General features: G+C 35.7%; 1 protein-coding gene across 1 annotated transcript in view; it reads right to left on the bottom strand.

Annotated features, from left to right (window-relative positions):
- Positions 1-17,359, bottom strand: part of XPO7 (exportin 7) — a 106,437-nt gene that overhangs the window by 25,543 nt on the left and 63,535 nt on the right. Inside the window, exons 4-12 of the mRNA XM_006884812.1 lie at positions 16,532-16,698; positions 15,514-15,579; positions 13,112-13,216; positions 11,099-11,264; positions 9,983-10,056; positions 6,272-6,391; positions 4,391-4,537; positions 3,183-3,355; positions 968-1,161 (exon numbers count right to left, since the gene is read on the bottom strand). Of these exons, the coding sequence (XP_006884874.1) occupies positions 968-1,161; positions 3,183-3,355; positions 4,391-4,537; positions 6,272-6,391; positions 9,983-10,056; positions 11,099-11,264; positions 13,112-13,216; positions 15,514-15,579; positions 16,532-16,698 (1,212 nt within the window). The remainder of the gene's footprint in view (positions 1-967; positions 1,162-3,182; positions 3,356-4,390; positions 4,538-6,271; positions 6,392-9,982; positions 10,057-11,098; positions 11,265-13,111; positions 13,217-15,513; positions 15,580-16,531; positions 16,699-17,359) is intronic.

The following is a 17,359-nucleotide window of genomic DNA, read 5'->3' as shown; positions in this document are numbered from 1 at the left end:
GCCTGGTTTCACCTCTCCAGGACAGACTTCTTTATTCTGACAGTACCTGGTATGTTCAATACTCTTCCCTAGCACCACAGCTCAAAAGCATCAGTTCTTGTTGTGTCATCCTTAGTCATTGTCCAGCTCTCTGATGCATAGCAAATAACTGTGAAGACAATAGCTTGCATCAGGCACATCTTAGTCCCTAGACTGGTTATCTTTGTACTTCAGCACTCTGGAGAGATCCTTGACAGCAGACTTTTCCTAATCCAATTCGTCTTTCGCTTTCCTGGCTTTTGGTTCCAAGACTGTTGATTGTGGACCTGAGCAAGCTGAAATTGTTAACAGTCTCAATCTCTATCTATTTATCCTGATGCTGCCAAGTGGCCTAGTGGTGCAACTCTTTCTTTTTTTTTTTGAGACTCTTTGTTTTCTTGATGTTAAGCTTCAATCCTAATGGAAGACTGTAGCCTGACTTTCTGCAGCAGATGCTTCAGGTCCTCCTCAGTTTTAGCAAGGTTGTCATCTGCGTTATGCAAGTTGTTGTTAAGTCTTCCTCTAATTCTGATGACACATTCCTCCTCAATAAAGACCTGGCTCTTGAATGATCTGTTCCACAGAGGTGGTGCAAATGTTTAAGCACTTGACCACTAGCCATCTTTAACCCATCTTGAGGCATTTTGGAAGATAGTCTTGCAATCTGCTTCCAACAGGTCAGTCTTGAAAACCTTATGAAGTAACAGAACTTCACATATGGGTCACTATGAGTTAGAATCAACTCAGTTACAAATGACAACACTTTTAAATTTTTTAGTAAAAGACATTCACTACAAATATGATTTTGGTTACTCTTCCCAAGTGCCTTAAAAGATCTTACTCACATTTTGTGTATGTTTGTGTGTGCATGCATGTGCGTTAAGTAATGGATGATAAAGGAAAATTTTTGAGGGAAAAAGGGTTCAAAATAATGTAAATGTACACTCACCTTCTTGCACGGCAATGTCCATAGGGCTTGCGCTGGCACTTTGTAGCAGCTCCTGATAGGACTGAGCAGACTGGTCAAATAGCTGCACAAGGAGTGCACAAGTCTTTTCATATTCACAACGGCCAATTGTGGATAGCTGGTCTAACTGCTGCTGGACCAGGCCTGTATCTTCTAAAGGATCTTCCAGCCCATCTCTGTTCCCCAGGGAAGAAAGACAGTTGCTGTTGTTGTGTGCTGTTGAGTCAGAACCAATTAATAGCCGACCTGCCAGTGTGTTTTCAGAGTAGTACATCTCACCGGAGAGACTGCCTCTTCTCTCATGGAGCAGCTGGTGAGTTCCCTATGGCTCTCTTTTTTCCTTGGATATAGCCACCAATTTTAAAGCAAAATTCTTATAGCATGACTCTGCTTTATCAAGGAAATAACATAAAACAGGTAGAAGATTGATGCCTCTGCTCCAGTCATTAGTCTCCTTACTATCTTCGGCTTTTTGGTAGAGATGAATTATCAGTCTCTTAATGCCTGGCTATCTTGGAATCAGTCTTTTGCTATCACCTCAATGAGCTCTTCATTCTGAGTCTCTGGCATGTCCTGACTATAGTAAACTTGGAACTCACAATCCTTTGTGTGAAGTCACTAGAGCCATATGTGATCTGGCATTCAGAAATTTTCAGATTTGAGGTATGATACCTTTACCATTGATATGTAAAACCCTTCATAGGCTCTGAGGCAGTATACATTACTGCAACAAAACATAGGAATATTATTAATTATCACACAGTAAGATTAATAAGGTCTTAAATGGTCATTACTAACTTAAGTCAAATTTTGCCACTAAGTGATTATGGTGCCAAATTTATAGGAAAATTTTACTTTTTCATTTTCTTGACAGTTCAGAATTGCAGATGATGTACTGACTACCAGCCTTATTTATTTTTACTAGCTGTCTGTTACACTATATAAAAAGAAGAGTAGGAGAAGTAGAACCAGTACCATTACCATTACTAAGCGTTAATATTTGTATTACTATGGGTCACACCATCAGGGCACAATAATCCTCATCTATTTTTACTTGTATTTTAAAAACAAGGAAACAGAGACACTTGCCTAAGAGTACACAGCATTAATTGGCTTTCTGGCCATGGATCTACTGCTTATTTAACCAGTTTCCAACCATGCCTCTTTAAATAAGGTAAACACTTAAAAACAGCTAATATGACAATGGGTTTTTTAAAAAAATGATTCAAGTAAATTACTGAGACTATACATAGCTCTATAATTAATGGCCCTAAACTCTGAGCAAATTAAGAACCCAAGTTTTACAAAACCATAAAACCCCTTAAACTTTACAGCAAATTCCCTTGAGAATTAGCCAATCAAAAAATGGACACTGAAAGCCTTAAATAGAGACTACCATCACTTTTCTACATAATGTAATGTAAACTAGGGCATTGATGTCAAGTCCTCCGAGTCTGTTGTTCACTGCTGGCAAGTCAGAACCAACTTACAGCTGATCCTCTAGCAGGTTTTCAGAAGCTATAAATTGCATGGGAGGAAACTGTCATCTTTCTTCCGTGGAGCAGGTGGAGGATTTGAACCACATGCACTTTGGGTCAGCAGCACAGCTTCTTAAGACTAGATCTCCTGATCTCCCTTGACTACATAAAGGCCAGTTTGAAAACAGTCTTCTTTTTAAGGTATAGGATTATGGTCTAGTTAGTAGTCAAGGTGAACAAAAATCTTGTGCTTCATGGTTAAGTTAGTGATTAGATATCTAAAATTCTTACTTTTCTTGTAAGCTCTGGAATGAAAGTTGAAAACTGGATTGAATGATTTGTGTTTATTTACTTATTTCTCTAGGAGTTCTCATTAAACATCTATAGCATAAACATTACAATTTTTATTATCTGTCCTATAAATATTTCCCTCACATTTACAGAAAATCAGTGGCAAGGACAAATACTCTGATTTACTGATTACATAACCTTCATATTCAAAGTTATCGCGGTTATGACAATAAAGAAGGCCATGAGTAGAATGTTAAAGAAAAAGACTGTTCTTTAGTACTTCGTACTTTTCACCTGTTTAAGTTGACAGAGAAAGAGAACTGTTAATGTATTGGATCTTGGAAGACTCAATTGGGTATCTAATCTCTGGTGAGTCTGACACTAGACTGCTGGTAAGGTAATGAAGGAGGCTGCTTCCATCCTCTTACCTCAATATGATGTGCACGGATTCCAAGCGGGATGTGATGTAGGCTTTGGTGACTTCTGGTGTATATGTTTCCAGCATGTGGGGCTCTGTGGCCTTGACGTATGGCACAGAGGCTGCTAGCCGCTGCCATAAGCTCAGGAGATAGTGCACACTATTTGGAGCAAACTCCCAGTGCTAAGGAAAACCAAAAGAGCAAGAAGGCATAGCTTAAACGTTCATATACATTAGTCTCATTCATTTACTACAAAGGAGAAAGACCTCTGAAAAGAATAAACTTCTTTGGGCTTTGTTCTGTTATGTGGAAACTAGTTGTTTAAAGACAGTTAAGTATCATTATTCATTAGGGAAGAGCTGTTCTAAGCTTTGTAAATGTAACTATAAGAATAGTCTTATGTAAGTGACTCTCAAATGTTACAGTGCAACAGAATAATTTTGTAAACTTGTTAGAAACACAGATGCCTGGGTTCCACCCAAGACTTAAGGAATGAGAAATTATCAGAAATTAAGACTAATGTTAAGATTTATTTTCAATAAGTTCTTTGTATGATTTTAATGTAAGTCATAAAATATGAGAATTACTATCCTGTATTACATAATGAACAAGGAAAAAAGATCTTATTTTTCTGTCTAGTTTCCTTTTCCCATCTTGTCTTTTTAGAAGTAATCATGAGGGCATTCTCTTGGCCATATATCTGAATGATGTTGTTGTGTACCATGGAGTCAAAACCGACCCACAGCTAACCCTCTGGTGGGTTTTCAGAGGCAGTTAATCACATAGAAGAAGACTGCTCATCCTTCTCCTGTGGAGCAGCTGGTGGATTTGAACCACATGCCTTTGGAATTGCAGCACAGCTTCCTGCCACTAGGCCACCAATCCTCCCTTGATTCTGAACAGGATTTCTGTCATTATTTAGAGAAAATATTCATGTTCCTTGCACTCTTGTAAATGCATACAAACAGGCTACAATACATTAATTATCACAAGAATAAAAAGGAAAGAATATTTTTGTAAGGTTAAATCTGATGAGTTAAGACAAAACAAGTAAGATCTGGAAGTAGAGTTGATAAATGGATTGTGTGATTTAATTAATCTACTTATTTCTCTGATAGTTCAAATTAAATATCTGTATCTTATATAATTTTTATTACCTATGTCCTATAAATACTTTTGATGTTTAGGAAGAATGTAACAAGCAATCAAAGACAAACCTGTAGACTGGTCACTGTGAAGTTGGCTATCAATCGGATGACCTCAGGGTAGTTTTCCACTTTTACTAATTCTCCCAGTTGATAGTTACTTTTCAATCGAGCCAGTAGTCTGCAAAACTCATGGTAATTGTTTGGGTCTGATAAACTCTGTTAATAGTATAAGGGGGGGGGGGGAAACCATGTAAAACAGGACTCACTATACTTCAAGAATAACATACAGGATATTGTCATGACAGTAGTCCAGAATGAAGGCTGCACAGTAGAGTGGACTTGGGGGGAGGGATTATATAACAAAGAAATAATTTTTTTTTTTTAGAATTTTTCTTTTACTTTTCAAAGAGAGAGTGAATGAGGGTGGGGGGCAGGGAGAAAAGTGCAACAATGAATGAATGGAAATTCCAAGTCTCTGTAAATGTTCATTAAAATGAATAAGAGAATATCATACAGGAAAGATACCTACTTTTTAAACTTCTGAGCTATAAATCATTATTATGATGTACACCTGTTTAAAAAGAACATTTAAAAAACCCTTCATTTTTAAAAGGGGTATCTCATATGTTTGTTATAATCATGCCATGAAATGGGATTATTAACTTAAACTGAAAGCATGTGAAATGAAAGCCAAGAAGGATTACAATACTTGCTTAAGGATTACACTACTTGATCAATGGGAGAAATGGGGCACATTCAAGATGGAACTGATCTATTTGGTTTCCACCAAAGAAACAAAAAAGAACTAATATTTATTTTCATATATCTATCATTAAGTAAAGTACAATGGCAATTACATGATTAGTACAATAAATGTATATATCTATATGTAGTATTAATGTATTAAATATAATTATTAAATTATTTATTAAAATAAGTTGATATTATTAAACATCAACTTGTTTGTTTATTATACCAGTATATGTAATCATATAACTCTTATATATGTCTTCATTTCTTAGGAAATGATGGAAGAGGCTTTGTTTTGTTCATTACTGTTCCCTGTGCCTAGAAGAGTGTTTGGCATATAGTAGGCAGCAGATATAATTTGTTAAATGAATAAATGGAAAAAAGGTAAAACTGGTTATATTTAATTTGAAACTGCTTTTTTATTAGTTCCCACCATAGGGAAATGGTACTTCAAAAAGTGCTGGTAGAAAAAAAAAGGACTGGCACAATCTCTGGGACAAAAAGGACAATCAAGCTATAGAATGAATATTTTATAAAGAAACAATCTTCATTTTCATCTAAAAGCAGCCTAATTCACTCAGGTCAACGAAGAACATTAAAGGGGAAAAAAAGATCAAACAAACTTTCTTGGGGAAAAATGACTAGCCCTGGTTTTATTTTTGCATGCCAAGCAATTAATTCCTACAATTCATTCATTATTCAATGCAACTAGAAGATAAAATCTCCTTTTGGGCAAACACTCTTCAGAACGTGCCAACAAATGTCATTCAAATAAATCTTTGGACGGACTGAACTGTTTTCTGCTAAATGTGGTTTCTAGACGGACCTCCTAAACTGACTGCGATTCATGGTGACCTGACATACGCAATGTAAAAAATTGCTTGAAGGGGTTTTTAAAGCTCTAATCTTTCAGAAGTAGACAGTCAGGCCTTACTGTCAAGGTGACTCTGGGTTGGGTTTGAACAGTCAACCTTTCAATTAGTAGTCATTGTTGGGTGCAACCAAGTTGATTCTAACTTAAGAGTGGCCCCAAGTGATGGAGGAGAACTCCCCTATAAGACTTTCTTGAGTAATCTTTATAGAAGCAGATCACTAGGTGGCTTTATATTGCCCACTTTTTGTTTAACTAGATATTTCTCTCAGGGATTCTCCTTAGATATATACTAATTCTGTATATGTACATACACAGTCATATTTTACCTGTGGATTTTCCAGTATTCGTTTAACACCGTCAACAAGATGAGAGAGAAACTTGGCCCTCTCTGCATTGTTAAACAAGGATCGTCGGACTGAGGCAATTTGTACTAAGCAGGATAATACCTAAAAGCAGGGACACAACCCAAACACAAATGATTAAAAAGATGCTACATTTTTTTTCATTAGACGCTTTCCCCCTCTATAATATTCTTTTTTTACATATCACTAATTCTACCTACCAGTGCTACCATTATAATGATTATAGAAGATCAGTGGGGTATGTTGTTGTGTTGATTGCTTCGAGTCAAGCATGACTCATAGCGACCCTATGAACAAAAGGCCTGAAGCCCCTCGACAACTATTGGCATTTATCGACATAGGCTTTCCGGAGGCATGTTGTTTAGGAAATGGATGCCACTCCTGCTTCCAAATAGAATCTTTTCAGTAGGTTATAGCACACAACATCTAAAATGTTATTTTAATAAAAATCCAAACAAACAAAAACCCCCAAAAATTGAACAAAAAGGTCTTATGTTCAAGTTTAGATCACAGCAATTAAAAAGTTTATAAAAAGACACTTGAGTATTATTATTTAGCCACTGTAATGACTGCTTTAAGGGAGATCTGGAGGTTGAGTAGGTAAGGAGTTGTGATGCCAACACAAAGTCAGGTAGTCTGAAGGAAAAAGGTAAGATGGGAAATTTCCTGCTAAGCTATTTACTGCATCTAAAAATCCTCTGTAGAGTTCTGACTTAACAATAACTATTTCTTTCCTTCTTGTTAAGATAAAGAGAAGTATGTATAATACATGTGCACACATGAAAATACCAAGCACTTATTAAATACCTGTGACTTCCCAGTGTTTTTGTTATTAAAAGTTTTTCTGTGGCTAAGATACATGTATGTATATAAAATACCAAGCACATAATAGTTTAAATACTTCAGATTTCTGTTTTATTAAATCCTTTGGCTAATGAGGCTTTTCTACTGTTTTCGATAATGAAATACTGAAGGCAAATATATTCCCTCATGCACGTGCACACTCTCACTCTTACTCTCTCCCTCCCTCACCAGCTTTTACCCTGCAAACATTTCATTCTTTTCCCACTGCAAAGATACCTGTATTTCCTATTTGCCTTCCATATCTATCTTACCCTTGTTCACATTGCTCTGTTGGAGGTTGACATCAATGGATAATATCAACAAAGTCCCCTCACTTTACAATTTTCCAACTCACTGCCATCAAGTCAATTTTGACTCAGTAACCCGCTAAAGGCTTCTGAGAAGGTTAATTTTAAAAGCAGGAGATTGTCCTCTTTCTCCGGAGGAGTTCTGATGGATTTGGACCTCTGGTGATAGAGAGACTTTTGGTTGGCAGTGCACTCTGCTATGGCTTCTAGTTGGCTTCAATCAATGATAGGTAGCAGAGGGTGACAGGACAGAAGGAAAGAGATACCCTATCCCATGGTTGGGTTACAGACTGGCAGTGGCTCATCTTTTCCACTGATGGTCCCAGTTCCTGTTGCACATCCTTCTCGTAAGTCACAGCTGCAGTTCTTTCCAGTGTCTTCTTCCTTTCTTTCTCTCTGGAGGGTCCCTACTATTTTGTAACTTTCCATTTTTGTTAGTCCCAAGGGACATTTATCACTATCCCTTCTTGGATTCCTTAATTCTCGCTACATCTTTGCAAAAATTCCTTTCATTTATTAACCCTCCAGAGCGAATTACCGTTCCCTGTAGTAATCTTAATGATTCATGCCAACTATAATGAATTCATGTTTTTGCTAAAGAAAGAATCTTTAATTTGGAAAAGTACTATCGTGACCAGGAAAATGGTCGACTGAAGAAATACAATGTAAAATAGTCACAGAATATTTTTATTTTCAGTAGATGTTATATAAAAAAATATTTCAGACTACCAACATGAAAAACTGTACTAGTATTTCATAGTCTGAACAGACTGTAAGAGTTTAAGGTGGTTAATTTTAGTTTTAAAAGAGAAAGAATACCATGTCTAATAGCTTTCAAAGGTATTAATGGATAATTATTTAAATTTGTCTTTCCATTACAGCTTCCGCTTATTACTTCTATAACATATGCTTAAGGGATTTTTCAAAATTTTCAGGACAATCTTGAGTTGAGGGTTCAATCAGGCAGCATCAGGTAAAACCCCACACTCTATACACAATGTGAGGCAGAGTAGCAAGTCAGATACGATATGAGATTAAAGGAGCAAGACTATCTGTGGCAAGTGCCCAGTTTCTTTCTGTTAGGTGCTGTCAAGTTGACTATGACTCACAGCAACTCTATGAACAAAAGATCTTACTCTTGCCTTACACTGCACCATCCTCATGGTCTCTGTCACGTTCAAACCCACTGTGGTTGTCATTGTGTCAACCCATCTTGTTGAGGGTCTTCCTCTTTTTTCACCGATTCTTTCTAGTATGGTATCTCTCTCCAAAGATTGGTTCCTCATGAAAGTATGTCCAAGGCAAGTGAGATGAAGTTACACCACTCTTGCCTCTAAGAAGCGTTCTGGCTGCACTTCCTGCAAGACAGATTTGTTTGCTCTTTTGGCAGTCCATGGTATATTCAATACTCTTTGCCAATGCCACAACTCAAGACATTAATGCTTATTCTGTCTACAACTTTCAGATGCAGAGGAAGCAAGTGAAAAGACCAGACTTGGATCAGGTACACCTTTGTCTTTAAAAGGACCTTGCTTGTTAGAACTTTAGAGGTCCTTGACAGATTTCTGCAATGCAACATGTCTTTTAAATTCCTGACTGCTGCTATCATATGACTATGGATCCAAGTAAAATGGAATAGCTGATAATAACAATCTTTTCTCTATCATCATGTTGTCTACTGGTCCAATGGTTAAGGATTTTTGTTTTCTTGATGTTGAGATGTAATCCATATTGAAGGCTTAGTCTTTGACTTGCTGCAGTGAATGCTTTAACCCTTCTTCATATTCTCCAAGCAAGATTGTGTCATCTGCAAACCACAGGCTGCTTCTGAGTCTTCCTTCAATTGTGATGCCACAATCTTCATATAGTCCGTCTTCTCAAATTATTTACACAGCATACAGACTGTGTAGGTATTGTGCAAGAACACAATCCTGAGGCAAACTTTTCACCGATTTTAATCATGCAGTGTTCCCTTGTCCTGTCTGCGCAACTGCTTCATGGTCTAGGTAAAGGTTCCGGATGGACACTATTAAGTGTTCTGGGATTCTAATTCTCTCAATGTTAGTATTATTTGTTATGATCAATAATCTGCATAATTAATAAAACACAAGAAAGTATCTTTCTGGTATTCTCTGCTTTCAGTCAAGCTGCATCTAACAACAGTGATATTCCTAGTGTCACAGCCTCTCCTGAATCCAGCTTGAATTTTGGGCCATTTCCTGCTGATGTCCTGTTCTAGCTGCTTTTGAATAGTCTTCAGCAAGATTTTACTTGCATGTAACAATACTGTTGGCTAGCTTCCACTGTTTGCTGGATCACCATTTTTGTAAATGGGAACACAGTGCCCATTAGACAGAAATAATTTAAAGGATTCAAGTCTAATTTCAAAAGGATGGATAACTAATGCTAATCTTTCTGTGCTTTACTTCTATGATTCTGCAAAAGAAAATAAACACAAGATTCATGCACCATTGCTATTTTCCAGACAGATGGGCTTTAGGAACCACATATTGTTCCAACTCACCAGAGGTGAAAACGAAGGAGGGATGGAATGATATAGGTCAAAAAACAGCTGCAGTGTTGAAGAATCCAAGAATGCTGAAACAAAGACAAAAGACAGCACTATGTTTGGTATGTGTGCACTGCACTTGGCTTACTTTTGGCACCGTATGTTAGAGAACAAATATTTCTGCTCATATTTCCAAAGAATGTTTTTCCCCTTAGAAAGTGATAAGCCACTAGAAGCTTTTTTCTCCCTTCTCCTAATCTTTGTTTTTAGTTCCTATAAGAAAACATATTGATTCTTTTGACTCTGAGAGAATGAACTTAAGACAATTAATTAGACTACTGATAAAAGGAATTTTACATTTAAGACACAAACATAAACATAGGCACAAGTTCTTTCAATTTTGTTTTTAAATTGAGACATTACCCTAAATGAGTAAAAGACAACAGGACTCTCTAGGATAATTAATGTAAGATAGTCATATATGTGTCAGTTAGCAATCAGTAATTAAAGAGTTTTCTATGGTAAAGGAAATCAATAAAGTTTATCAAACAAGCATTTCCCCCTTTATAAAGATATAGAGACCAAATCAGACCCTTTGCCAAGAGTTTATCTGATCTTATAGTAATCCTATAGGACAGAGTAGAACTGCTTTACAGGTTTTCCAAAGCTGAAGAGCAGCTTAGAACATTGTCTAATATAGTGCTGGAAGATGAGACACCCCCTGCTCCAATTGAAGGCACTGAAAAGAAAACACAGAGGCTACAGTAATGGGCTTAAGAACAGCAGTGGCTGTGAAGTTGGGGCCGATATCCTGCTGTGCGCAGGGTCAGGGCTGACTCAAAGGAACATATTAACACAACAAAAAACTTTTAGAGGAGCACACTGGCAGACTGGCATATCCCTTCTATTGTGGAGTGATTAGTAGTCTCAAACTAACCACCTTTCAACTGGCAGTCTGGTATATAACAACTGTACCACTAGGGCTCCTCTTTATATAGACAGATACAAAAGTTCTAATTTTTCTTTCAAATAAAATCAAGGCATTACCAATTACCACTTATTTAGGTCAGCCTACAGACATTATGCAAAGTTTAGCAACAGGTAGTTTTATGTGGCAGAATGTTCTCTTACCTGATCTCCAGCTGGTGGGAATTTGTACTGTACACAGGTCATCTGAGGACTCATCAGTAGATGTGCCAATGAAATCAAAGTTTAGGCAATTATGAGTAAGTTTGAGCAGTTGCATGAGTAAGCCATGCTGACTTTCATCATTCAAGTTTAGATTCTTTCCTGAAGCCTGTAAAAATGACCATATAATGAGCCACAAAAAACACCCCCCAAATAATCACTTCACTCTACTAAGCTTGATTTTAGACTCATAAAAAGGCTGTTAAACAAAAAGTGGGCTTATATTTCAATGCAGTAAAAGTGATGTTTTTCCTCCCCCCAAAAGCAGCTGTATTACCAGCACCTTAACATTACTATGAAAATACCTAGCTCTTTATTAACCATTAGAGCTAAGGCAGATCACTAGCTGGACAACTTGTATAAGAGCTTAGCCAGATAAACATTGTGTCAACTGATTCGATATTTCTACTAATAAACTCTGTCAAGAACCAAGAAAAACAAAGTATACAAACAATTTCGACAATTCAGGGGACAGAGAGAATCAATGATGTATAATAAATGCCCAATAAAGGGGAAAATGAGATTACTCACCTGTTAGTTTAGTTAGCACTCTAAGAATGAGTAGGGATTTCCAAGGAATAAAGGGTGATAAAAAGAACAGACAAAATACAGACCCAGAGAAATTATGCTGCTTGAAGAATGGATATTCTCTATGCTTGCTACAGAAATTCTTACAAAGAGGGATATCTTTACAGAAAAGATAAGGCAGACAATATTAAAGAATGTAGAAAAACATGAAGCTGTATTCAAAGTAACTCTTTTTAACATTCACTTTATATATGTTGTAGACAAAACAGCTACAGGGAATTAATGTACTATATTAGTTATTTCTAGACAAGGCAAGGATGAAACTCTGGCAGAGAGTTTTGAGTAAGTTCTGACCGTGCCCTCCTTTACCTTGTCTTTTTATCACAACTATCACTAAAAATCTTCCAAACCAGAGTTAAAATAATATCACCATGGAAGTTATTTTTTATAGAGAATCTGGCTACAGTTTAATACTGGTCCAGAGCTGCTATGATTATCAGGTTTAAAGTTTATAGTCACCATGGCCTCAGTGACTCGCTGGCTATATAGTAAAAAGTAGTTTTTTAAAGATCCGTGATGAAGGTTCAAATCTTAGTTTTCCTCACAATCTTTTTCCCTCTTACGGGAGCACAGAACAACTTTTGCCAGGCAGCTTGCCCAGTCTGAGTGTTGTTTGGAAAGTCTGGAGTATGTAACTGAGGAAAAAGACATTATTAAGTGAGCCAACAACAAGAATCCAAACTTGATTCTAAAATTTAAATTGGCACAAACTGGAAAATGCCCAAACCTAAAAAATTAAAAAGACTAATATTTATTGATCCCAATTAGTTACCCATAGGGACAAAGCATATAAACATTACACAAATGTGCAAAACTTTTAGGTTAACATTTCTTAATTCAACTTCAGTGGTAAATGGATTAAAGTACCATCTTTCTATTCTAAAACAGGTGATTTCCTTATGTAATACTGTCTAACCCTCCAGGTTATTAAGTATAAAAGGATGTTAAAAATTCAAAATCTACTTTTCCTTACAGATGTTGCTGTTTATTTGCTGCTTTTAACTCAGCAGGGGACAGGGAAACAGCCTAGTTTTTGTCTGTTAACAATGCAGCCTGAACTAGCTTTCAGAGCACTAAGAATTCAAACACCACAAAATTAACATGCTTTTGCTCTTTGTAGGAAAATTTTATGTGGCTATTAAAAAAACTCCACCAAAAAATTACAAACTTTGTGGTAAACGTATTAATTTAAGACAGATCAGAAATAGGGATAAAAATCCTTTATGTAACTTTAATGATCAATTTAACAAGCTTCTCTAATGTTTTTGAGATAAATATAATGTGAAAGATGAGGACATCTACAAAGTACTTACTCATTCTTACCCTTTCAAAAAGAACCTGGCAGCATAGCCCAACCCATAATCTCACCTGTTTTAGTAAATTGCAGGAAAGTGTGAAGATATCAAATAATGATGAATCTCGGAAAGATGAGGCTATTTTTCGGTGTTTGGTCAAAGGATGGGTGGTATCTGCCTGTGTGGAACAAGAATAAAACCAATACTAGTTTTATAAATAACAGCAAAGAAAAAAAAAAGTTCCAATAGACTTCAAATAAATTAGAAGGATTTCCAGTAAAAATGACAATAATAACAACATTATTTTTAACAGTTAAATTTTTGTTAAACCATGTATGGTAAGAGAATACAGAGCAAGATAAGCAAACAGCAGCTATCCCCGTCTCATTTCTTTACAGAGGTAAAAGGAGGAGCGTGGATTTTTATTTGCCTCTGCGCTCAGGTAGGTAAAATATTCAAATTGTTTGGGCAGACATTTCTAATAATTACTGTCACGTTGTGTTGTGGCTTACTAAGTAATAGCAGCCACGGCTAAAGATACTGCAGAACTGACAAAACATACATTAATGAACAGTCATAAACTTATAATTCACTCTTTCTTCTCTGATTTAGGTAATACCACAGAGGTGAGTACTTAATTTTCGTGGTCAAGTGAAATGTTTTACTTCTGTAGCATGCTAGTTTTGACATACAGCAAGTAGTCAGAAGTAAAATAGAATTAATTTCAAGTTGCAAAGCTTAAATTCCTTCTATTTAATATCAAGTAGTTCAAGAAGAGCTCATTTTGCTTTTACATAAAGAGTAATACAGCACAATTTCTAACAGACATTAAGTTACAGATGTGCCTTGTTTTTCTAAATTCAAATAGGAATGCTGCCAAGAAATACACTTTCTAATTAAAATATGACAACCAAAGAACAACAAAAAATCAAGTTATATGGAAACTAAAAATATTCTTGAATTCAAGCTTCAAAGGCCCATGTAAATGTCTCAGTGTTAATAAATGTCTTAGATAAAGACACTGCTAGATTATATATATTAGTATCATACATAATCTGTTACACTGCTCATGATACAGAGATTAATTACAATTATGTCTGCCATATGTCTATCATTTTCTTGAGCAAGACAAGAATATTAATCTCACAATCTCTATATTTAACTAATGCATGAGCTACTAACACTATGTTAAACAAAAACAAAACTAGCTGCTAGTAAATGTTGGGTTCCACAGAGTTTCCAATGACTGGACTTTCAGAAGTAGCCTTTCAGGCCTTTCTTCCAAGGCATCTCAGGATAGATTCAATCCACCAATATTGTGTTAGGAGGTGAATGCTTAACAGTTTACAACTCCCAAGAATTCCACTACGAAGACGACAATTGTTAAACAGTAAATTTGTTAAGAACAAAAGCTCTAGAATAAGACTATCTGGATTCAAATCCAAATCCTGTTGCCTACTAATTGAAATCTTAGGTCAACTATTTAACCTTTATGAGCCACATAGTTTCTTTGTCCAAAAAAGAGAAAACAATAGTTCTTATCTTGTAGGACAGTTATAAGAATAACATTTATAGAAAATGATTAAAATAGTACCTGATATAGACTAACTACTCAAAATTGTAAGCTATTACGATTTTGATAATTGACCACAACAGGACTTGCATGTGACAAGGATAACATTACAAATCCAGATTCTAATAAGCTACAAGCATGTGTGTTTAAAATAATAACAACTGCCAGTTAATTATTTCTCTGAGTTAATAAAAACATTTGCATAATTATGAGCAACAGCAAAAGTGATGCTAATGTAATTAATAATGCTGACAACTGAAGGGTGAGGTGTAAGTGCTACTAATAGTGGCTCTTTTAATAATTACAGAACTTTAGCTGGACACAAAAGTAAACGACTGCAAAAACAATAGAGCACTAGAAAGCCACTGGCATTTCCTCTGTAGTAATGTGACATCAATGACAAGAAAATTATTTGGTTTTTAACATAGTGTTTCATGCCTCTAGAAAGATTATCAGCAAAATCTTCAATGAACAGCATCTGGGAATTTATGTTTAAATGACTACAAGTAAATGTCAATGTCCACAGAACAAAGAGGGCACACAAATGATGTTAACTGCACTTTTATGATCCATTTTTGGGAAATATTCTCATTCAATTTTATTAGCAAGGCATTGCAGTTTTGACTTAGGGACACTATTCTTATCTTTAACAATGGATAGTATCAAGGAAACTCAATAGGAGGATAAAAAATTCTGGAGACAGAGAGGTACAAGGGTAAGAAGAGTGAGGTAGGTTGTACTTGCAGAGGAAAACCCAATGAAACAATCTTGTTTCAAAAGGGCATTATCACTTACCGCAAAAGCACACAACTGCCAAAAAAGATCATCCCACACACAGCAGAAAACACTAATACTGAGAAAAATAAGGCACTTACTTCAATGAGGAAGGCTGTAGCACTTACTTGATTAATTTCATTGGTTAGCTGAGATAAAATTGTAACGCCAATGATGCAATATTCAACACTATCCTGGTTAAAAAAAACATGAGGCAGAAGGATTAAAATGTGTAGCTTGATGTCTGCATTTAGAGTGAGGTGAGACTGCTGACTATTAGATTCCTGTGCAACTAATGGACTTATTGAGACACGGCAGCAAGGAATGGTGGTTGAAACCTGCTGCTTTGCAGGACATGAAACCTGACTGATACAAAGGAAGACTTGTAAATCTGACTTATTTAAAAGCTTTGTTTTAAGAATTGCTGTAAATATTATGAAAAAGCTAAACTGGTAAATCATATTAGTAAGATAAAAGAAAAAGAAAATGAGTTTCTTAATTTATAAACACCATAAACAATGAGAAAAGGCAAAGCATCTGTAAAAAAAATGTTATTAAGATGAAAATATGAACATTACAGAAAACCAAAGACCAAGATTAAATTAATTTATATGTAAACTTATTCATTCTGATTCATAACACAATCAGATACATACTCTGGGGGGTTTCAATTTGGGGAAGATAAAAAGTTTACTTTCAGGGGCTGAGGTATTGGGAATCAGTTTTTCTTAGATACTCTTGGTGAAAGTATAAATGGTAAAACTTCTTTGAGGGCAATGTGGAAATATTTAAAGAAAAAAGACATACACACACGTCTTTGAGGAATTTCAAGGGTAGAAATTTGCTATACATTTACAGGCATGACAAGATAGATAAATGAGAATACTCACATCTACAAACTATATGCTCTTCTACAGGACATGAATTTATTTAAATTACGGTTATTTTAGAGTGGGATAATATGCAGGCATTAGAAAGAATGAAGCATGATCAGTTTGTGTTTACATGCAAACACTGCCAGGACATTATAGAAACAAATAAATAATTTTGCTTTTGATAGTTTTAAAAAGGTTGCTAAGAATATTATCAGTAAATAGATAAAACTGTATTCTTTTATTCTTATTAAATAAAATAAACACATCATACTTGTAAAAATCTCGTGACGTCTGTGATTGCATTTCTGAAGACGTAGTCATCCTTCTGACAGTCAAACCAGCCCAGTTTTGTGATTCTGGCATACAACTGAATGAGTGCTTGTGTCACAAAAGTAGCCAACTTTGGCCGAGTGGCAAGATAGTTGAGCACATAGTTCCCTATAAAATAAAAACAATTTCATGTAACAGAAAAGGCTGATAGAAAAAAAAATGTAAATAAGCTAAATGGCCAAGAAATGGTAAATTCAGACTATTTATTCTAAATTCTTATCTTTCGTTAGACTACTGAGAAATTAAGAATTTATGATTGTTAGGCTTTCTAATTCAGAATTCAGTTTCATAATGAAGAAAAAATGTGAAGTAATGGTCGGTAAACTTGAATCAATCTACTTACATTTTGTTGTCATTTGCTGCTGAACTGCAACTCATGAAAACCCTGTGTGCAGAGTAGAACTAACTGCTCCACAGGAAGGATCCAGCTAATCTCTGCACTAGCAGTCCTGTGCCTAATGGCCTGTGACACTCTGGGAGTTAAATAACATGGCTTGAATGGAATTTTAAAAAATCTTTAATAATTTTTTCTAATTATGAGTGGCAGTACAAATGGAAAGAAAGCTTTGACACAGACTTCCTAGTGAGCCCGAGTGGTGTAGCATGTTATGTACTGAGCTACTATCCTAATATTGGCAGTATGAACATACTAGTGTTCCATGGGAAAAAGATAAGGAGTCAACTTCCAAAAATATTTACAGCTTTGGAAACTCATGGGAGATTGTAAGGGTAGTTACTTATTTCTAGGTAGGATTTTGCTGGAAGTAAC

This window comes from Elephantulus edwardii, unplaced genomic scaffold (assembly GCF_000299155.1).
Source record: "Elephantulus edwardii isolate Elephantulus edwardi_28Jun2011 unplaced genomic scaffold, EleEdw1.0 scaffold00038, whole genome shotgun sequence".
In the NCBI taxonomy this organism is placed as follows: domain Eukaryota; kingdom Metazoa; phylum Chordata; class Mammalia; order Macroscelidea; family Macroscelididae; genus Elephantulus; species Elephantulus edwardii.
The sequence above is the reverse complement of the archived record's forward strand: the minus strand, read 5'-3'. Positions and strand labels throughout refer to the sequence as shown.